Genomic DNA, 24,161 nt, shown 5'->3' on the forward strand with positions numbered 1-24,161 from the left:
CATTGAGGAAGAGACATTTTATGTTGTTAAGGTATTTTCTTTTGACACAACAGACTGCAGAATACAACATCATGTGACCAAACTTTATTTACATTTAACAATATTAATGAACAGCTATCCTCTGTTTGTCTGAGTGTTGTGGTGCGTTTTTTTAAAGAATGGCTCGTGTGAATCAAAGTGGAGTAGAAATAGCCCTAATTGTCACTATGAAGATAGCATGTCTCTAAAGAACAAGTGTAAACAGATATCAAGGCACAGACATATGGAAAAAGACTTGGAATGAAACAAAGAGTACAGAACAATTCATATTAGGAACGGACAGAAGCATTTAAAAACCTTGCAGATATCTTAAAAGTGACACTTAACCTTTTCTGTTTTTGTTTCTTTGAAAGAAGTTACTCAGGAATGTTATTCAGTTTGTGGGGGGTACAGGCTAATCTATGGACAGTCATGCAGAACAATGCACTAGAGTATATGTGAGAACATTGATTCTGTGTAAACATCGTACAAAAAAAAACCATTTTCCCTTTGACCATTTTTCATTCTCCATGCGTGTTAGTTTTCTTCTAAAAATAAGCTCTGTGCAGTCAAAAGGTTCAAAAATGCCAACGTTAGTTAACATAAGTTAATGGGATTTTTTTTATAAAAAGTTGTTTTTGTACTTTATCCTATTACTGAACTTCAAAAGCAAAAGATAAAATAAAATGAAACTTAAAACTTTCAACTTTAATATAAATCTGAATACAAAAAATGAGACTAGTGGCTCTAAAACTGTTCCTTAAAGGCTCAGGAAGAAAAATACATACATTTTACTGTATTTGCCAAAATTAAATAATGTTACTGTTATTATTATACATTTTACTTCCAAAAGTTATTTTCCACTTAAACCAATCAGCTCATATAATTAATTATAAATCAAATATTCGGGGTGAGTGCCTGGACTGTTGCAATAAGGGGATTCTTGGGCAAAGGTACTCAGTGTGTTTATATATATAAAATTTATCATAAGCCATAAATAATAATAAAACAATACACAATGTGATGGTTGCAGGTCAGTGATTGTTGAAGTTCTTTCACGTGTCCCCTCTAGGAATCAAGTCTGTTCGGGTTTTCATTATGAAAAGCGATAATTATCTCATGGCTGTTGCAGTCTCATGCAGTCAGGCATCGTCCTGCATAAACAGAAAGAAGCAAGCGCAACAGAATTATAGAAAAACAATATAGTATAGATAAAAGTGCTGTTGTTTCATTGTTTTAATGTATAAGAACTTTAATTTGTGTTTGTTCTGCTCAATCTGGTCCCGAAGAGGCAATCACAGCAAATTGCCTCGACCAGAATGAGTTTACATTTTACTTGCCAAACACAAACTAAGCTGTTTAGAATGTGAGACAAGCTTTATTAGAAAGTACATTTCAGAGACTGAATCTGACCTGAAGATCTAATTTGAGTTGCAAGTTTAATTTCAGCTCAGACCAAAAAGATCAGTGTCACCATCACCACAGTCTGTTTACAGCTCATCCCACAGAGTGCGTTATTTTGACCCATTTACCAATGAACAAAGCGATGAGATTTTGATGCATAAAGAACAAAGTTAAACAAATCATCCCTCTATCGTACCTTTAGAAAAGACCACAGTCTTTCAGGTTGTTCTTAATAATGACGTCAGTGACGGCGTCGAAGACAAACTGCACGTTCTTGGTGTCAGTGGCACAGGTGAAGTGGGTGTAGATCTCCTTGGTGTCTTTCTTCTTGTTCAGGTCCTCGAACCTGGTCTGAATGTAACTGGCTGCTTCGTCAAACTTGTTGGCTCCTGGATGAAACAGTTTGGAGAGACGAGGAGGTGAGGTCACATTGTGCTAAGTTGTGATTTATTTTGTGAGCCGATACAAAGCAGACTGTCTGTGGTTTTACTTCAGGTGTTTAACTATCACAGTGTTTCTCTCGGGTGCAGCAGGACCCAGGGGTGCTAGTCTCTCCGTACCTGTGTACTCTGGGAAGCAGATGGCGAGAGGGCTGCTAGTGATCTTCTCGTCGAAGAGATCCTTCTTGTTGAGGAAGAGGATGATGGAGGTCTCAGTGAACCACTTGTTGTTGCAGATGGAGTCAAAGAGCTTCATGCTCTCGTGCATTCGATTCTAAAGAGAAGAAACATTAGTCATGGCTCATGACCACGCATCCGAGCTGCCACCAGGGGACAACGTTGTTTCATGTTTTAAATGTGAGGAATAACCAGAGCAGGGGGAGTTCCTCAGGGCTTTGTTTGGCTGTGTCTCATGTTTGGACACAGGACACAGTTTGGACACAGGAATAACCAGAGCAGGGGGAGTTCCTCAGGGCTTTGTTTGGCTGTGTCTCAAAATCATAAACTCATTGACAAATTGGGGTCAAATGCTTCAAGTAACTTGAAAAATTATCCATTAGCACTTTTATTACATAACTGCACTCAGCTGTAAATCTACCGTTAAGCTCAGATGAGCCAATTTCACCACCTGGAGCTCCCTATTATTAAGCCATAATAAGGAGCCATAATGACGTACAACCTAAACTACCTCATACTGAGAATGAGCCAAATTATACAGCTTGTAACATTCACTGAAGCACATGAAGAAACATAAGGCACACGAGACGACAGCTTTTTTTTTTTAAATTTTACCATCTCCTCATCCTCAGCCAGCACCAGGTCGTAAGCACTCAGTGCAACGCAAAAGATGATGGCTGTGACTCCTTCAAAACAGTGGATCCACTTCTTTCTCTCTGAGCGCTGGCCCCCCACATCAAACATCCTGCAAGAGGGAGACGAAGCAGAGGAGATATGATGTGTGTGTGTGTGTGTGTGTGTGTGTGTGTGTGTGTGTGTGTGTGTGTGTGTGTGTGTGTGTGTGTGTGTGTGTGTGTGTGTGTGTGTGTGTGTGTGCGTGCAGGCAGGGGAAGGAGGTCAACAGTGAAAGACAGTAAGGTGAAGCTGATGGAGAGCAGGGCACTGAAGGGGACATCTCAGGAAATGACAGTTGAAGAGAAGAGGAAGGAGAAGAAAGTCGGGGTGACATTCTATCGCTGGGCGTACATTAAGTTTTCATGAGGCAGCTTTCAGAATAAATGCGCTGGAGAAGTGTCCATCAGATATCGGTTAAAGATTCCAGGGTCAACGCTGGCTTTGAGAGGCAGGCCTCTGTATTCAGAGCAAAGCACTGTCTAATGGTGAAGCCGAGAGCTGAGATCGAAGCTGTTAGATGTGCGAGCAGAACCCGACACGGCTGAAGTGATAATATAGTCGAACACATCCAGAGCAGCTGCCTTCCTTTGACGATACAGACAACAAATAGGAGGTGTCAGTGAAGTCACAATCTGTTCAGGTTAGCGGGTGCCAATGAAGCACCGTCCTGATGAATCTGAATGACACCACTGTCAAAAGATGGCATTTCTCTGCATCTGTTAGTGTTTCCTGTCCGTACTTATTATGAGAAACAGGACCGAGTTATAAAAATGTGACTTTCTACTTATTGATTTCCTCCATGAATTATTCAGGCCAAATACTGAGGCTGTGACAGAGGGTAAATATCAGAGAGTTTATCAGGAAACAGGTCACACCAGAGCCATGTGGCTCTAAGTGCTTTTATTTTATTAGCCAGGTCTGTTTAGATATTGTTTTACACCTGCTCAAGAAAAGATTAAAATACAATACAACAGAGCATGACTGAAAGAACCAAATGTACTTAATGGAGGAAGCTGCCTCTTTTGTGTAGGGGTTAATTCCTGTAATATTATGACTTTATTCTTGTAATATTATGACTTTATTCTTGTAATATTATGACTATATTATTGTAATATTATGACTTTATTCTTGTAATATTATGACTATATTATTGTAATATTATGACTTTATTCTTGTAGTATTTCTGACTTTATTCTAGTGATATTATGACTTTATTCTGGTCATATTATGCTCAGCTATACTCTGTACTCTCTGCTTATGGGTCCTTATATCCAATGTTAAATAAATCACTTACTTCTATTAATAGATACATGTATACATCTGTGATTATCCCATACATGAGTGCTCAGGCTGGGTCAGGGCATGTTTTATGTAAGATCCACAGAGCTGCGCCATGGAGGACACACTCGGATGTTAGCATCAAATAAAGATCTTCCTCTTCTTGAGTGAGAGCTCGATGGCCACGTCCGATTTGTTTATACAGCTCTCGGCGCAATCATGATAATTGCTGGGGTAAATTGGCTTCGGAGTTGCTGAGTTGCACATTTCATGGCAGGAGGGTCCGTCGCTGCTTGATTTAATCCTCAAAATTAAGCTTTTAAGCAATTTCTGGGTAATGATGTCAACTGGGTATATCGCCAGCTTTCACTTTGCTTTTGTTTTAGTGTTCAGAGCAGGTGCAGAGGAGTCTGGTACTGGAATGACACTGTTTTCACCTACAGGACCTAATTCGATGAAAACTCTTGTTTACCCTGCTACTTTAATATCTAATGTAGAATACTGCTCTTCCACAGCAGCATTTTATTGAGTGTTTTTTGTTTGTTTCACGAGCTGTTGTTGATTAACTGACAAATGTTATTTTTTATGTATCGGTTTTAACACTTAAAGCGACGATGGGAGGTGAGTGAGCCCTCGGGAGTCATGTAACCACTCAGGTTAAATAATGTGAAACACGCTCCGACTGTGGGTCAGCTGCTCAATAAGAGTTCCCTGCACTCACATCGGATGCATGTGGGTAAAGCACTAGTTCTTCTAAAAGAGAGACAGGGTGAGATTAGTGTTTTTCATTCATGTATTTGCTTCAGAAAGACCTGAAGTCCATTGACAATGACATGATGTCAGTGCTCTTTGACCTTACTTGAAGTGCAGTTCCTTGAAAGTGAAGTGCGTCTCCACAATGCCAGTGGTCTTGACCCGAGTTCGCAGCACATCCTGCTGGGTGGGGATATAATCTGCTTTAGCTATCCTCTCCACGTCGTTCAGGTAACTAAGAGCAGAGAGAGAGAGAGAGAGAGAGAGAGAGAGAGAGAGAGAGAGAGAGAGAGAACATAAACACGCAGGTCACTAATGCACTTGTGGTGCATGAACATTAAAATCAATCTGCATTTCACTGAACTGCATTGAACTGTAGAAAACTCGTTTGTGAAACTTTCTGCGGAGTGAGTCATACCGTGCTGCATTAAACGACTTCGCTTGCAGCATTTCATTAGACTGTTTAAGTGCCTTTTAAAGAACCGCGCATTGGTTGTCAAATCATCTGCGGATGGAGATAACACCGTAGAGCGATGAGAGTGAACCCTACAAAAGCTGCATTCTAAAAACCCACTGTAAAGCTCCGTGAAGCCATTTAGGGAGCGGTGGATCTGGGGGATAATTGTCTGTAGGTTCATTACTTCAGGAGACATCCTGCACATTCTTACATTGGTCTAACATTATCATGGATTAATCATTATTAGATGACAGTGCAATAGAGACTAGCAGACAGACGCTGGAGCATAGCAAGCTAACACAGGAACAGAGAGGTGTTGCTGGCTGAATTCTCAATGAAGTTTGTATGGCAGCAAATATTTATTATATTTTTGGTGACAACAAGAATCATGTTTTACTTAAATACCATAGTGGTGAAATACTCATCTTTGACTTTCATAAGCAGATGCACTGAATTGAGAAAATATTAAAGTGATACTATTGGTTTTGGCCCATGCACATTATCATATGCCTGTATAGCCTCCTAACACATGCAAGATATTGCAGGTAGTCCTCCCCACTCATAGCTAATATTTAGTTTATATATACATGCATGTACTGCTGCTTATTTACTGCCTCTAAAAGCAACATAATGTTTTATCTCAATCAATCAATCACTTAATCAATAAGGTTTTATTATTTGTATAGCCCATATTCACAAATCACAATTTATCTCCCAGGGCTTAACAAGGTGCGACATCCTCTGTCCTTATCTGCTGTATTTAGGCCATGCATGGTTACGTGTTGGATATGCTGGAGTTAATTATTACCAGATGACACAGCCTGCTGCTATCGAGGGATTGTGCTGAGTTTCAATTTGTCCATTTTATTTCACTACATATTAGATCTCCAGCTATAGCAATAACTGTAAGGCTCGGAATACAAGCAATGTTTGCATACATATTTCATCGTCATTCTTGTCTCCGCTGTGTTTGGTGCACTGTGTCTGTGGGGGGGGGGAGACATGGTGTCAGAGCGTGGATGCCAAGTATCAGTACTGCATTTACTTATCACCCCATGAGCCAGTAGTACTATGTTCTGTCCTTAGTGGGAGGATTTTTATGGCAACATGCATATTCTTTACCAATTTGCTTTACTTTTGTAAATTGGTGCATTGTTATTAGTGACAAACTGGATTATTTGTTGTTCCTTCTATGATCTATTTAAATACAATAATCAAATACTACATGAGATAATCAAATACTACATTTACACAGCTGATTTGTCTTTTTTACTCATAAGAGCATTTTACATTACAGAAAAATTGTAAGCCTTATATAAGGTCTACACAGAACAAAGGTGCAAGTTAAAATCCACACTAAGGAAAAAAAAAATGTTTATGTTTATGCACTTTCCGTCTTTCTCCTGGTGTCTTCGCTCTGTTTGCACTGACAGACTGTCGGTCAGTAGGGGAGTGTGGAAGCAGTTTCACCATGCCTGACACAGCTTGCCCCACTTGCACAACATTGCATCATCAACAAAGGCCAGCTGGGAGCTTTAGTGGTCCAGCCAACCTACGCTTCACAGACATGTATTCAGCATCTCAGTGGAAGTGGCATTCGCGTGAGTCACATCCACATATTAATAATGAAGAATTGGCTGGAAGAACTGGAAGACTTGACGTGAAGAGCTAGAATTATTTAATTATTGAGCCCCAGTGAATGTTGGTGCCAGATGTAATAACATTCTCTAAACGCGATCTTGAGAGAGAGTCCAAAAAATGCGTTTTGTGAAATCACAGCTGCCTTGACCTTTGACCGACATAATTGAATCAGTTCCTCCTTAAGTCGAAGTGAAGCTTTGCACCAAATTTGGAGAAATCCTCTTCAGATGTCTTGTGCGAGAGTAAGGTGGATTGACGGATGGATCAGTGCCATAAAAACAATCAGCCTATTCCAAAAAAGGGTGATCTCTTGCGATTTTCGTTATCACAGACTCACATAGTTAAGTTTACTTGGGGTAAAGTTGACTTGAGTCTCATTTCATCATCCATCAACGAGAGAAGCTGACAGGGCTCCACCACTAAATCCATCACAACACCCCTAATGGCACTATTATCCATCCATATGTGTGTGTGTGACCTAGGGATGTGCAGACTGTATATGCAGAAAGGTCCCATCCAAAACCATCCGCTTCACTTGATTAAATATGAGTTACAAGCAGGAACGAAGGATGAGATTGATGCACATTCATTGTGTGGATTTGTGGTTTCCCCCACATTTACATTCATAGTGGGTAACACAGAGTGGCAGCCTAAATATTACACAAGTGAGAACAACATTGAAAATCATACATTTCACCAGGCTTGAATATGGATAGAATAGAATAGAAACCTTTTATTCTCTTCAAACTAAAACAATCTCTGTCCATTCAAGTGTTTTGGCTTTCAAACCCCATACATTCTGACATGCCTGAAAATTCACATCACGTGACCACTCACTCAACAGTGGTATCATTGTAAAATAAAGACTTTTACTGCACAACAGCTGTTAGCAAAAACAACAGGCTCAGCAACACTTGTAATTGAATATCTATGTTGCGTCATACACTGGTAACAGAGGATAATGCTGGTGATTTCTTCCCGAAGGGGTCATGTGATAAGAGCCTCAGTAAAGGCAACATCAGGTGTATTGCTAGCAGAGTGTATGCGTTTTTAAATGAAAATATAGTAGTATGGGTGTAGCTGTGAAGCTTTGTATTCTGAATATTAAAAAAATAACAACAAAAAGTTTAAAATCTGACAAATACACAACCAATAAATACAAGACTAATAATACTTGAAACAGAAAAGAGGTTACATGTATGTTATTGCACAGAATGAATATCACACTTAAAAATAATGTAACTCCATATCCCAGTATATGATAGTTGTGATTTGGTAGAACGACCCAGAGAAAGAACAAAAGCACAAAGTCACACTCACTATGCTGCGGAGTCGTTGAGTTGGTATTCTCGCGACCTTGCAAAGCAGCTCTGGATACCGTTGTCGCCCCACAGTCGCCTGACCACATTGGCCAGGTCGCCGGGAAAAAGGCCCTGCTCCTCAGCTGCTGCGGACAGGGCAAAGAGCTGCTGGGCATCGTCCTGCAGGGGGCGATAAGGACACAGGACTGGGTTGGTGCAAGAACAGAATCACTGCCAAACATGCATGTTAACTGTGAAAAAACTCAAATGATCAAACAGAATACATAGATAAGTGAATAATATTTGTCATTAGAGCAACCATTAACTAACTTCTGCATCATCTGTTAAACAGAGTGAATATTTACACAGAAATTACAGCTTTCCCAATGTGATCCAACGACATTGAAAGAATCTTCTCGGCTTTTAGTAAAAAGACATTTAGACATGTTTACTGTGTCTCTGAACTTCTGCCAAGAAAGCAGCTTGTGATAGCAGCAATAGAATGTGATGATTGTGATGATGATATCACTGAAACCTACGAAACACTGAGCCGCTTTGAGCGTATACGAGATAGGTGAGATACGTTGGTGTGACTCGAGGTAACAGCCGAGTTGTGATAACAGACTGTGGTTGGATTTCTTGATGTTTGTCACCCTGCTTGCTTCTCTCTATTTTCCATTTTCCTGTTTGCATGAAGTCAATCCTCTTCTCTGAGTTAATGCAGTGACTGATGTACAAATAGTAATAATTAATCCCTGGTTTTCTCTGCACCTTCACATCTTTTTATATTTGAAACACAATCTTACTGTGTGTGTTTGTCACATTTGAGGAGAAATGCATTTTTGCTGTTCTGCACTGCTGTTGTTTTTATTGTGGTTTAATAATGTGCTATATTTTAGCAGGATTTGCTTGGATGGATTATGACTAGTGAGCTTAAACACCACAAATGAAACAGTTGATTTTTTATTTCAAGTTTAACTGTTGGATTATATAACAATGAATCTCTGCAGGGGAATGTGATGTATTTGCTGGAACCCATGTTGCTCCATTTACCAAACTAAACAGAAAATAGCCTGTATAATGTGTAAATGTGCATGTGTTGATGTTCATGTGCGTGTGTGTGTGTGTGTGTGTGTGTGTGTGTGTGTGTGTGTGTGTGTGTGTGCATTTCTGAAGGGCTGCTGTGTGCAAGTACGGGCAGGCTAACACACTAATTGCCATGTGTGGGAGTCTGTGAGAGTATCGTCACGTACACGCGGCCATTTGACAGATCTGTCAGTGAGAGTAAAAAAAACACATCTATCCATCCCTCTCTAATGACCACAGCAGAGTCCTCAATCCCACTGCAGATACAGAAGAAGACAGAGACGGGCTTCACTGTTAAATCAAGGTGACACACACTCCTCCACAGGAGCAGGTTCAGGCGCTGTTAGACCTCGGTGGCAGCTTGTTCATTGGCTGATAAGTGTTCTGATAAGTGTTCTGATAAGTGTTCTGATAAGTGTTCACAGGGAGCAGAGGTCTGCTGGAGCAGAGGTCTGCTGGAGCTCTGCCTGAAGCTGTGACTTGTTGTTGTTGATGGTGGGGCTTGTCTTGATGTGTGTGTGTGTCCTGTTTCTTAATGAATACTCTGATGAGCCTTGTGACTGCATTTTAATTAGAGCTGCTGATTATTTTTTATGATTGATTAACTGTTTTGATTAACTGACAAAACAATTCATCTATAAAACAACCTCAAAAGCAAAGTCAACGGGGTTCATTTGTCCTTGCTGATGCTGCAGAAGGCAACTGGCAAAGGAAATGCGCTGCTAAAATGTGCTTATTTGAATGAATCAATCCCAAACAGCTATCCCTGGCCTATCTGCTGATGCTGCTATTGTTATATGCACACATTCAGCCTCTTTCACAACTTTTGAGAAAAGAGCAGATCAAAGATGGAGGAGGTGAAGTGGGTGAGACCAGGACAGTTTCCCTGCAGGTTACGAGGACGTGGAGAGAAAACCATTACACCGTGTTCTTGTTTGTTCTAACAACCACAGCTTCAGCAGCGGTGAAAAAAGGCTGCTGTGAACAGGTGAATGCTGAATCACATGATGCTGCCTTTGCCAGCTTGCCAGAGTTATTGACTGAACATGAACCGCCGAGAGGCGGCAAGGCAGGAGAAACAGAATTGGTTTCCTAGAGGCGTCGCGGCCTTGACACGGTCTTTGTTCACTGGGTTATGCTCAAACGTGGAGGTGAGGGAATAAAATGTTTGTAGTAAGAGATCGAGACAGAAGGACAAGTGAAATGGACAGTGCGGCTTCACAGAAACAAAAGGTAAACTGTTGTGATCCCAATTCTGTACAAGCATAAATCTTGGTAACTACACCAGATACACAACAGAAAGGAGCAGTAAACGACACAGGCTTTGCTTTATTGTGGCCTGATCTGTTCCCAGTTTTTCTGCTTTCTCACACAATGATGATGGTTTTTATGGTTTTAGCTTTCTGACATATCTCTACATATTTGCAATAGTATGCCATTTGCAAGTGTGTATGCCATCATGCATGGAGAGTTTGTTTCTTGTACATAAACTGAAGCCCTGGTCTCTAAAGTTTGTCTCGTAATGAGAGTGTGAAACATGTTTTCTTCCTGTTGTGGTCAAATCAAGATCATAGGATGGTAATACCACATAGCATATTGATGTAGTAATATACATAAATGTACTGCTATAACAGATACATTGTGTTTTATTCTGTTTGTGTGTGCATCTTACCGCTCTGGACGGGTTGCTGTAGTCTATCTTGAGACTGACCATTGCTTTAACAATGGCCATAATGGATTGGATGGTGTTACTGTAAACCACCGCCCGGTACTGCTTACACTCGTCTTCTGAGTAGCCATCTTCATGGATGATCCTGAGAATATCAAACATCATGCAACATTTAATAAAGTCTATACATAAAACCTTCATTAACAAACGTTAACCAGAGCCTGTTCAAACCTGATTGGTTAAAGTAGAAACAGGAACCAGGAGGCTTACAACCTTCAAATCTTGTCCATTGCCCACAGATTCTGTATATTCACATGCAGAATATGTTTATTCTCCACTAAGTGCACCAGTTAACGACATTCCTCAACACATCACGCATTAAGATTAACATAAAAATCTACACTGTTATAAATTAAGAGATATAAAAAGAGTAATAACTTAACTGATATAATCAGTAACACATTTTGGTGTCGAAGCTGTAAGGAAGCTTTTATGAACAAACCTTAACGTGTCTTACCAAGAAACATGCACCTGTGAGAATGCTGTGTAGGATGATGCAGTGGGGTTAACACACATTCAAACTGCCTGAAGTCTGCAGCATCCGTTTGATGCAGTATCCTCAGTTTACCTCTTGCAATATCATTATAGCTCTGGACCTGAGCGGGGAGGGAGCTAAGCGTCTGTGCATGTACCAGTGTGCATCCTACCATGAGATTGTAAATCATCCAGGCTGTAGAGGGAAGTGAGACCCCCCCCCCCCACGTGAATTGTTAAGTGAACAGCCTGCCACCTTTAACAGTGTGTTGATGTATATGATAATGAAGTAATTTAGCAAATACATAATTTCCTAAATTGGAAGAGGTTTGTTGTGTTTTCCTAACTTTTACTGCTGTGATGTCTCGTTTATGCAGGATGCTTTGATGTGTAGTGTTACATAAGGCCAGTGTTGTGAGTGTTTCTGGCTCGTGGGCTGATTTATTTGTACATGTTAATAACCTGGCTTCTAGGAGCGACAGACTGTTCCTTCTCCAAACTCATAAAAAATAGATTCAATACCTGGCTAGCCCAGAGGAATGTGAATAATTAAGCCATTTGGGGTTCTGTGTGTGTGTGTGTGTGTGTGTGTGTGTGTGTGTGTGTGTGTGTGTGTGTGTGTGTGGGGAACAGGCATTACAACATTTTCTGTAATCACAAACTATTATTGTACTAGGAGCAGTAAATGGCATTACCAAACAGCAAAGGACATGCAGTGCCCTATAAACCACATATAATCATATTTATCTTATCTAATAATCACATGGTTACTGTTGTAAACAACTGAGCCAAAACCTCTGATTGAATCTGCCTGATGTTCAGTGCCAAAGCTCTTGGTTTCACCTCCACTGATTTCCAGGCTCTCTAATTACTATTGTGATTTAAAAAATAGCACATTATCTTCAGTTATAGACAAAAAACAAGAACATTTGAAACACAACTTGACAGGTGTGTTATTCTTTTGGCTTCCTCAAAAGTTATCATAACAATTTATCAAAACCAGAATGGCCACAATGTGGCCAGTGCAGTTTCAGTCTACATACATTTGTCTTTCCAGACTCATATGAGGTCACTTTATATGACCTACTTAACCTATGAACTTAGACCACTTAAATTTTTATCAGATTCCAAATGATAAATGGACAAATTTAAGGAACTTCTCTAACAGAAGACTTGAGATATCATGTTCATGTATGTGCATCATGCCTTTACTTTTGACCTTTGACCACCAAAATGTTATCAGTTAATCCGTGGGACTAAGAGAATATTTGTGTCAAATTTAAAAGGACTATCTTGAGGCGATCTTAAGCTAACTCGTTCACAAGGCAAAGAAGGCAAGTTCATCGTGACTCTGACCTTTGAGGTCTTTTCTCTCTATGAGATGTTGCGTTCGCGAGACCAAAAAACTTTTTTTGTATGATTACAGTGAACCTGACCTTTGAGCATCAAAATCATATCAAGTCAAATTTGAGTCCAAGTGAACATTTGCACCAAATTTGAAAGAATTCCGTGGAGGTGTTCCTGAGATTTCGTGTGCACAAGTCAAAAAATGTCAGAGGTCACAGCGTTCACAAGAAAACACTACAAATGGCCTTTGGCTTTCGCTGGCGCAGAGGCATAAAAAACATATTGTGATCTGTATTTCTTTCTATGTATATGCCTGTCATCAGATTTGGTCATGTTGGGCTTTTACCATAAGTTGTCTCACCCAACAAAAAGTTCCCGTGAGGTGGAGGAATTAATTCTTTAAAAAAATAAACAAGTATTTTTTCGTAACTTACTTCATCTGCTTTACAATGGTGCTCTTCCCAGACTCGCCTGCACCTGTTGGAACATTAAAACATTGACACGTTACAGAGGAAACTCGTGAACTGCATGTTGCTGTTGCTCTGTGCCGGCCTATGTGAGCGGAATACTGGCGAACAAGCAGGGACTCTTCCTGCTCTGAAAACATGAGTGACCCAGGGATGACCTGGCACGAACATCACATTCTGTCCTCTGGGTTGTCTGGTTTATTTATGTTTCCATTTTGAGGACATTATGTACAGATATGCATGAAGAACTCCCCCGATTAATTTCAGTTTGTTTTTCTGGCAGAGGAAGGGTGCATGGAAAACCGGTTATTTCATGCCTCGTGATTATTTAATGCTACAATGATGGCAATTGTTCTCGACTCATGGTACATATATTGACAAAAGATGATTTAAACTTGGCTCTGATGTTTTAATTCTAATAAATATAAATTTTAATATTCCTCACTCTCGAGACAGCTACTGGTTGCCATTCACTTCACTCCCCTCTGAAAAATCACCTTGCAGACACTTCAGGTAGGAAATCAATGATTTTAGAAATAAATGACGTGATCTGTAAAATTGTGGCAAATAGAAAAAAATATGTGCAGTCAGAAAGCAGAATGTGATTTGTTAACTGTAAACTCAAGACACATGTAAGACCAAGAAATGTCTGGGTTATGTAGATTCAAAATAAATAATTAAAGATCCATTAAGGATTAAAAATTAAGAGCATTAGTTCTGAGACAGCCAAGCAAAAAAAAAAAAAGTACCATACAGCAAAGTCGTCATACCCACAATGCACAAAACCGTTTTCTGCTTGTTAGTCAATAAACCTGACAATAATAAATACGGCGAGCTGTGCTCGGACACAGTTGTCATCTTGTTGCAGTGAATAAGTTTGAGTGTTTGACACGTCTGTTGTGCTGCTTGGACCCTGCCACCATGCACTGTCCCATCATGCCACCTGACCCAGCCTTGCCAAAAAACATTAGCCTTGCCTGGAGCCGACAGAGCGAGTGGGACTGTCACACCCCCCCCCGTGCCGCCGCCCATCCCACGCTGTCAACATTCATCATATTCACACACGTCCAGCACTTTCTGAGAGAGGAACCCACAGTACAGGGAGGGGGGTAAAAGAGACGTCTGAGGCTATGTTCGCCATCATAAGAGCCGTCACTCATGTTTTCCTGCTGGATTTCAGTGTTTGTTTGTCGGTCTTTGTATTACCCAAAAACTTCTGGATGGATTACCACCAAACTTGGAGGAGGGATGTCTCAGGGATTTCTGCACCAAGAAATTTTGGTGCAGATCCGGGAGGCAGATTTGTTTTTTCCGCTTTGTTTAATACGAGATATGTTGTTTTGATGTTTTCACCGCTTGACAGGTATGACTGTGAGCAATTTGATGCAGCTTGATTGAATTTGAATGAACTGTTGGAGGTATGCATAATATCACATGCTAAAAATGTTCTAGTACAATGTTCACACTTCCATCTGGACATGTGAACAGACGATATAAATACAACATTAGATTTATAGGTGCTTAGTTCAAATGTAAAATGTTCTGTTTTAGAATAAAAGGTACTGCAGGTGGTGGAAAGTGGAATATGTGTCTCTCTGTGGACTCACACAGGCATGAAGGTCACCTTCCTCACTCTAGAACAACACTCATCCATTAATATTTCAAGCCCAAAGGGAGGTGAACACGTGTGAACAGCAGCGAAAAAAGGGCATCCTCATTCTTCACGCTCAAGGTGTTTTTAGGAGAAGTGGCCAGTGCTGGTGTTGGACAACTTTAGAGTTGCCTTTGGATTTGACAGTAACAGACCATCCAATCTCTTAGTCTGTATTTATATTGAGCTTTTCTAGTCTTGATGAGCACTCAAAGCACTTTACAATTGCCATTCACCCATTTATACAGTGCATGTATGGGCAGCACTTTTTTCTCTATAAGGGGCAATTGGGGGTTCAGAATCTTGCCCAAGGATACTTCGGCATTCAGATAGGGAAGACTAGGATCGCACCGCCGACCTTCTGGTTAGAGGACGACCGCTCTACCCCCTGAGCCACAGCCGCCCACAGCAGACAAAACAGTGCTCTGTAAAACATATTGGTTTTTATTTATCTAGTGGGTGCAACTGATCATTTAAGATTTCAGGGGAAAATACACAGAGATACTACACACTGCACTCGACTGTAAATAACTAGCTTGGTGATAATATGAAAATGATGCACGTATTTGGAATCTAATATGGGAAATGTGATTCAAGTCCTAAAGTTGGTAAACAGTGTTACAAATCAAATTATTCACAAACAGAACGTTAATTTATCCCAATGAGACACCACCAAACAACTGTCTCATCATTAATTCAGGTACAAACATCACTGGCAGTACAAACCATGCTTAATCATCAGGGGACAAAGTGCTTCTGCACATGATTAATCAATCTGCACAGAGCTGATGATATCAACACAGTGTTTATTTGCCAATAAAATGACTGGATGCATAATTGATTTCAACAACTGTCTCATGTGGAGCTCAGGTATCTACAGTTTGTATATCCGTGAACTCAGCAGGTAGAAACTAGTTCTGCTATTACAGATTAATGCGCAGTATATTGTAGATGAGCAGATGTATCCATCGTACATGAGGCGCTGTGAGTTGAAGCAGTAATAAGGACTGATCAGAATCACAAAGACCCCACTGTGTGCTGGGCTGGCAGAGCAGACAGGCCCTTTCTTTTTACTGCAGAGAACCAGAATCATTTTCTGGCAACAAGGAGACGGTGCCACCCCCTCTTTCTGTTTCTTCAACCACAACTATTCATAGCTGCTCCCCTGTTGGTTTTCATGGAGCGCCAGTACACACAGCAAAGATAACAACATGATTTGTAACATGAGCATCAAAACTGGCCGGGCTGCAGGAAAAAGAACCGTTTCTCTCAAAACATCCCATACTCTCACAGGCCCTCTCAGAGTGATGACAACTTGGCTGCAGTCGCACTGCTGATGACACAAAGTCCATTCATGGTCTGGTGAGACATCCTGATCTCAGCAAACACACAAGCATGGAGTCCATCAACCACGCCACCCTCATCTACACCCCGATACTCGAATGCTTCTGATACTGACATAAATGCTGAGTTGGGCAGCGGCGAGTACGCGAATCTATGCATCAATCTGATACCACGTCTTTAAAGTAGATTAGCTGCACCCAGATAAAACTGCCTATCTACCAAAGAGCTGTTGTGCTATTCTGCCACTAGAGCGCCGACGTGATTTCCGGTAGTCTAGCGTTAACCGGAGCTTGCTAAAATATCAGCAATTTGGCAATATTGCTTACTGGAAAGTTACCCAGGTAAAACATGCGACATGCGACATGTATTGTATGCAGAGGGGTGGTTCTACTTAATAGGTTTTATCTTTATAAACTGTGGCTGCACTTTAACAGCCTTTTAAAGGAAGTAATTCTTGTGTGTTCTTATCTGTGTTCTTTTTTAGGTATGACTATCAAGATAATAAAATATGGCATTGATTCTGTGTGTGTATTTGTTTTTCAAAGAGTTAAACCTGAGCCAGGCCATAAAACAATGATAGCAATCATCACTTCCATGCAGGGTTTTGTTACAGCAGTTCAAATACGTTATATCAACTGACATGCAAAGTTAGAAAAAAATGCAAAGAAGGAAGAAAAACGTTTTTCGTCATGGAAAAATGTAAATCATTTATTTTGTCAGCTTCTTTTATATGAATATTTGTTGCATTTTACTTCATAAATAATATCTGGTTTGAAGAGTTATTTGTAGTAATTTGAAGATGTATTCTTCGTGCCATTACATTTTTTCTTTTTGTAACTTTCAAATGCACATTCTATAAAAAGTTAGGTTAGACATAATAATATGAAATGTTTCAACCTGCAGCAACTATACAAACCACCTTTACGCCTCTTTTATCACCCTGTGCAGCTACTTGTCTTCAGGTAAAAGAAATGGCTGGTATGTGACAGAGGACTCGTCTACATCCTCCCCAGGTCAGCCATTGGACAAGAACTTAGAACTGTTCCTCTGTTGGGTTCTGAACGGAAAAAGATACTCGTAATATATCAGGGACACTTGCCTTCCTACTGGATTTGATTCATTTGCTGTAATTATGAGCTTGAGGCCAAGATTAGTCACATCATGAACTTCCTGAGAAGAGACGGTACAACAGGGAGAAGGTGAAAAGTGTTGCTACCGGTGTAGCTCATCAGGCACAGATTCCCTTTGCAAAAGCTGTCACCGCACCACTTAACCCCAGTGACACTGAGGAGAGACAGACCAACATTTATTTAAATAAACGCCAAAAAATGTGTCAGTGATGTGGGTACTGGTGAGGAGAAAAATAGTGCGATGAAGACTAACGCGATCATGAATTTTAATAGCAGTTTGCAGATAAATACAGAGTTTGAAATGGAATCTGTGATGGAGGCTTAATATTCAGTGTGTAGAATATGTGTAGGAGTGAGCAGAATTCAAGTGCTGCAGTGCAGAGGGAACATCGGCAGGCAACCATTCGTTTTGTTCTTGCTTTCCGCATCACTTCACTGTCAGCACATCGGCAATTAGTTAAAACACGAGTTAACTACATGCAACAGCAGATCTGAGTAACAGGACGGCAGAGTGTAGGACTCTTAAACTCTCACTTCAGTGAAGACCATGACCCACTTATTAACCTATAATGACTTCCCCAAACCCTTCTGTTATTATGGCACTTCAAACAAACTAAGTGTAGCACTTTAAGTTTTGTGCTTTTGATCCTGAGATGTGTCTAAGAAGGGGGAGTAAAGATTCTCCAGATCCACGCTTTCAGATTCACAGTCTAGGTTCAACATTAGCTTACATTTGCTACTTACCACTGAACTAATAAATTAAAGCTGATGGGGTTAGCGTTAGCTTTACAGGTGTCTGGTTATAAGCCTACATCAAATGATAAACTTTGGCCTGATAATAGAAGACAAATAAGGGGAAGAAGTCGATTCATTAAGGAGGTGAGAGGCGTGGTGCATCCTGGACAGGTCACCAGCGTATCGCAGGGCCAACACACAGAGACAAACAACCATTCACACCTATGGTCAATTAAGAGTCACCAATTAACCGAACCAAGGGGACATAGTGTCTGGACTAAAGTTTATGGCTGTTAAGAAATTTCACTTAACAGCATCAATCTCATGGTGGCACTAGAGGAAAAGTCATGGACATATATGTCTGTTTCATTGACTGTTGTATCTAAAGATGAAGAAAGCACCTCCTTTTCCTCTCACTATCCAGAAATGAAACCAAAATAATCCCAGATACGAACACTGCTATCATGCACAGAGTCTGTGAAGTAGCGATCCGGGGATGGAGCTGCAGCAGCGATGAGGTGCCGTCGATAAAAGTGCTCGGCTAAAATTCACTGGCTATTACACTTCCTCCTGAGGTGGGCATAAATGTGGGTACTGACTTTAATGGCAATCCATCCAATAGTTCTTAAAACAATTAATTGAAATGTGGTGGTGCAAAGTGAAAGCCGATTGGATAAAAGTCATCTGGATTCATTCTCCTGGAATCATGAATATCGCTCTGAGTCAAATTAGAGATTTTTCACTGGATATAACTTTGACCCCCTGACGGTGCCACACGAAGTCAAAAGATCAAAAGGTATTAGAAGGATTCAACTTCTATCTCGGAATGTTTGTACCAAATCATATGTCAATTCAATGTTTCACTAAAAACAAAACCGTCAACCTTATGGTGTAGCTAGAGGAAAAACTAGGGCTGATGAACCATGAATGTTTGTATTAAATCCTACCAATGCATCCATCTGTACTGACAGGTGACACCACCAGCATCGCTACGATTCTGCACATATTTACTGCTGAAGAGGAGAAAAGACTCAGCAGAGGATTTTTGAAATGACAAACACACAAATATGAATTTTCTAAAAACAAGCGACATCAAAAAATTCCCTCTGCTATTTCAGCACGACACGAGAGCGTCCTCGGGAGGCACACAATCCCGAACACTGTGTTTCTCATCTCTGTGTCACACAGCCCACTGCCATGGCATTTCTCCTGTAGAGACCTGTAACACATCCCAGCATATGCCGGCGTCATAGGCCATCTATTGTCTTAGCGGCTGCAATGGGAGAATGATTCACTGGCCTGGCTGGGAGCCGAATCCGCCTTCGCTCTCATCCTGACTCGCCGTCCCCACCCGTCGGTGTCACGACTGCTCACATCCAACGAGCTTTTACAGCCATTTAAAGGTTAATCTCCTCTGGGCGTTGATGACACTGAGCAGAATACACAACAATGATGCTGATGCTATTTAAAGCCATGTCGCAAGCCACTGAGGGGGCCGACAGACACAAGCAGACGTGATGTTATTCTATGAGTAAATATATCTGTAATTGTTTTTTCTTCCTGACCCACAATGAATGTAGACGTACAGTATCTGATCAATGTAGATCTGTTCGAGCAACATCTATTTTTTTACTTCTGAGGTGTCAAAGGGTGAAGTGAGAAAGGTGAAAAAATTTAGATTTAACAAGTAAATTCTGAAAAATGTCCCCTGTCCGGGGTTCTGCGTACTGAGTCTAGCTTCACTGAACTTTGCATAAACAGGTGAACAGCTCTTTGTGCAGCAGTGATACAGCAGCTGCAGGGTTCTGTGGACTGAGTGCGGCAGTCGGTCTGTAGCAGCAGCAGCTGAGGTCACTTTTAAAGAAAGAAAGCTGCAACCACATCACCAGGCAAACAGCCCATTCCGCACAGGCAGGTTTAGAACGGCGACTGAACATTAACACAATTACACAACTTCCAAAATGGAACAGACCAATGAAACTGGACCTCCCTCTCTCTGTGTGTGTGTGTGTGTGTGTGTGTGTGTGTGTGTGTGTGTGTGTGTGTGTGTGTGTGTGTGTGTGTGTGTGTGTGTGTGTGTGTGTGTGTGTGTGTGTGTGTGTGTGTGTGTGTGTGTGTGTGTGTGTGTGTGTGTGTGTGTGTGTGTGTGGCTCTTCCCATCGACTTTATCTCAGTTTACTCTGCACCCAAAATATACCATGTCTACATTTTACAGAGTCCTTTGTCTGGTATCTGCTGCTCCTTCCTGCCTAATCAATATTTTTACATGAACAACAAATCAAATTACAATGATTAATATGATTGGTGCTGATGGTAGTGATGGACCCACAGAGAACGACTCTTAAGGTTTATTCTCATCATTGTTATTGGTGAAAAAGATGGTTAACACTAAAACGACAGGCAGGCAAAGTCAGCGACTGACTGGTTAACAGACCGGAGCACTATGCAGCTAAAGAGACTAATAGTTCCTTCTGTAGTTGGTGGAGACCAAAAACAGAGCTCAAATATAAAAGTACATATTGAAAACATTTTTCAGGAGAACAGAAATATGACTCCAAATGAAACAGGCAGATATATATAAGGTGTATGTATATATCAATGTTGTTTTTACAGCTTGTTGCGATGCTTCCAAAATGGCCCAAAAATAAACGAGTGAAGGTTTAATCAAATGTTTTGCCTGAAGGTGGCGTGAGTGAGGACAAAGTACATGCAGTTGTTCAGACTCTCATGTGCATGTCTGAAGAACCTCATTCTACTGAAGTGGATAGAGGTTATGAGAATCTAAGTGTGTGCACAGAGCAAGACACTCGTCTATAAGTGGAGCTGTTTCTTAACAACGCACTTGGTTCTAGTACATTGCCCTCCATCAGCAAGCTTTAACAACCTCCTCTTTATTCACCAGGTCTGAAATCAGGCTACTCTCCATCTTCCTTTTATTGACCTGCACACAGCAGCCGTCCTTGAGTTATTTCACGCAGCCTCTCCACCACTTTTCCGAGGGAACGCAGAACAAGGAGCTCCATTAGTACAACTGTACATGCAGATTCTAGTGGGTGCCGGTGTACAAACCAGCGTCAGCAGCACAGGTGTTTCAGCCAGTGAGGCATCCTGCCGCCCACCTCCACCACCTCAGCCTGTTTCACAATGAGAGTGAGGAATTTTACATGACTGGATACAGTAGGTGTTGTCGCCTGGAGTGGAAAAGTAGGTCATCAGCCTTGCAGGGCGCAGTGGAGCTTCACTGCTTCACGGTGCTTACTGCACTCTGACTGTACAGCCAATCGTGACTGTGTTTTAATGCTTTAATGTGTTAAATGTTTGATGTGTTCACAAGAAACATCAACACATTTATGAGCCTGGGATGTTTGATATAGAAAACATTGTATTCCACAAGTCTGTATTTGAAAATTGCTGTTGAACAATAAAAAAAATCTAGATGATAAATCGACGAATCACATCAAGCAGAACATTATGTGTCATACACAAAGAAAGAGACAGCTTATCTGATGCCTACATCACAAGATTCACATCTGTAGCTGCAGCTCGTACCAAGAAGAGCAAAGCAGAGGGACAATAAACAGGGGGAAGCTTGTTGAGAAAAAAGGATCAGGTAGAAGAGAAGAGGAAGCAAATTCTGAGAGAGAAAAAAAAAGATTGAGATCTCCAGATAAACAGAAGGGCAGTAACATGACATGCACCCACTGTACGTATGCAACAGAATTAATCACTGCCGCCTGAGGTAGAGCTCTGAACTCAGGAGGAGACACACTTCATTTAAAAACAGAGGGAAGCAATTCTTTACTGTTAATGCTTTTAGTCCTCGGTGCAGCCCTCAGCACCATCCATCATCCTGTTTTAAGTTAATGCCTCTGGGGGTATTTGTCACCACCGCTGCCCTTGACCTTGGTTCATATCCCTTTCCAGTCTCCATAGGCAACTTCTCCTCCTCCTCTTCTTCACCAGACAGGGCACATGATGTGCCACAGGACGCCATTTTTGATCTAATCCATTTCTTTCACAGCTGTGCCATGCAGTGATGAGAGACCGTCTCTGTGTCTAAAATCTAACGATCCATCCACCCCTGACATTTTAAGAAAGTGACTTCATGGTGTCAAGAGCTGTGGCTCGTACAGTGTAAGACATCCCAGGGATACGAGGTCCGAAGTACTTTGTCATTTCCAGTAAAGATGTCTCTCTGCCAACAGTAGATCTTTGTGGAAGGTTTTTCACACTGATTTAACATTATGAGGTTATAAAGGTAACAGTGCCCTGGTTCTTATATGTGGTAATATATTAAAAACTATCATTGTGCATTTATTCTTTGAAATTTCAGTGATATCAGAGCTGCAGGAAAAAATGGACTCGCACATTTTTTTTTATCTCTGCTGCACTGATTATTCGGAGTTCATAAGATATTATTATATTTTAAGCTTTAGAAAGTGTGACCTGGTTAGAAGAGATCAAATTCTTTAGCACTTGTGGCAGTTCCAAAGTCAAATGGAGAGAAGGAGATATACACTTCAGAGAAAGTTGAACGTATTTACCTCCCACAATGCATCATAGATTTATTCCTTTGAGACAAGTGTTACAAATTAGTTGTTTTCTTGTTGATTTGCTTTTCAATGAGGATCTTACCAAAAAACTACACAACTGCCATAACTCAGTTTATTGCTTCAATGCAAAAGAATATCAAATTGATAGCTGGCTTAAATCAACAACCTTAAATCATTTTTGCATGTGAAAAAGTAGTTTTTATTTTATATGTTTTATCATGGACTGTTACGTGTTTCCTTCATACTAATTTATGTTTGTTCCACTCGTCAAGATAGAGACATTTACAACCATGGGAGGATACAATGCTGAAAGTATGGTAATAATTCAGGGTTCCTCCTTATAAGACCTTGATGAAGAGCTTATAAGAAGAATGTTGTAGAACCATAGTTGGTCTGCAGTGTGTTTCATTTATTCACTCAGCGAATCGTTTAACCTCGCTGTACAGCATCGTTTGCATATCGTTCTCACGCTGTGAAAATAAAGAGACACATGACGTGTTAAGGCCATCAGCATGTTATTAATCCTGATTCACTTAGAGAAACCTCAGTTCACACAGCATGTGTGCTGCACTAGTGCTGCACTACTTTGACATGTCCACAGAATGTTTTCATGTTCACTATTCAATAGGAATAATGTTCTGAAATAAGATTTTTCCCCAACTTGACGCCAGAAAATTACTAAAAACAGGAGAAGTGTCAGAGGAGCTGATTGCCCTCTCTGCAGTGTGTGGTTGATTTCAAGCAGAACACACACACCAATCAGCTGGCTCATTTAGAACACAATCAATACGCCCTTAAACTCGCAAGAGTCCATATTAATTACACCAATCAAGTGAATGCGTATCGATCACCGATAACAACACTTGACATGGGGAAGCTCCTCAGAGAAGCAGAAAAACTGATGTGCACCTTGTTCAACATTTTGGAGGAAACAGGGAATCGATGCTGCTGTTGGGATTTTATCAAGAAGATGAGCTGAGCTGCTGTCCAGTGGTTTAATAATAAGATATTGAATAATAGAAACGTCTGACGAGGAGGTTATGTTTTCATGTGCATTTGTTAGTATGTTAGCAGGATTACACAAAAACTACTGGATGGATTACCATGAAACTTGGTGGAAGGAGGCGGTGTGGGTCAGGTTTTTCTTCAAACTATCCGGTCCATCCTTTTGTTTTCAAACATGTTTCAGACCAGATCGTCACCTTCTGCTCATATTTAAGGCAAAATCCTTGCAATAGTCCGTCTTGTGTGACGCGTCTACCTTCAGCGCACAAACGTACTCTGTGATGTAATCAAGTGATGATGCGTACTTACACACTGTGACATGTAGCCTCATCTGACTAATAGAATGTAAATTCATAAGGTCTTGTTGTCTTCGCTGATCAAATTTGTCCTAATAAGAGCTAACTCATCTCTTAATGAAATCTGGCAGCTCCACATGGTGAAAACTGGAACTGGTTATTCGCTGTGTGGAAACAGAAGCTGCAAACATGCTGGTCCT

The 24,161-nt window shown here is 40.8% G+C and overlaps 1 protein-coding gene across 1 annotated transcript in view; it reads right to left on the reverse strand.

Annotated features, from left to right (window-relative positions):
* Positions 1-69: 69 nt before the first annotated feature.
* LOC118104566 (guanine nucleotide-binding protein G(i) subunit alpha-2) overlaps positions 70-24,161 on the reverse strand; it is a 36,875-nt gene continuing 12,783 nt past the window's right edge. Inside the window, exons 2-9 of the mRNA XM_035151544.2 lie at positions 13,215-13,257; positions 10,903-11,044; positions 8,164-8,324; positions 4,852-4,980; positions 2,655-2,784; positions 1,983-2,136; positions 1,619-1,811; positions 70-1,172 (exon numbers count right to left, since the gene is read on the reverse strand). Coding sequence (XP_035007435.1) covers positions 1,621-1,811; positions 1,983-2,136; positions 2,655-2,784; positions 4,852-4,980; positions 8,164-8,324; positions 10,903-11,044; positions 13,215-13,257 — 950 coding nt within the window. The 3' untranslated portion in view covers positions 70-1,172; positions 1,619-1,620. The remainder of the gene's footprint in view (positions 1,173-1,618; positions 1,812-1,982; positions 2,137-2,654; positions 2,785-4,851; positions 4,981-8,163; positions 8,325-10,902; positions 11,045-13,214; positions 13,258-24,161) is intronic.

This window comes from Hippoglossus stenolepis, chromosome 3 (assembly GCF_022539355.2).
Source record: "Hippoglossus stenolepis isolate QCI-W04-F060 chromosome 3, HSTE1.2, whole genome shotgun sequence".
Lineage (NCBI taxonomy): Eukaryota > Metazoa > Chordata > Actinopteri > Pleuronectiformes > Pleuronectidae > Hippoglossus > Hippoglossus stenolepis.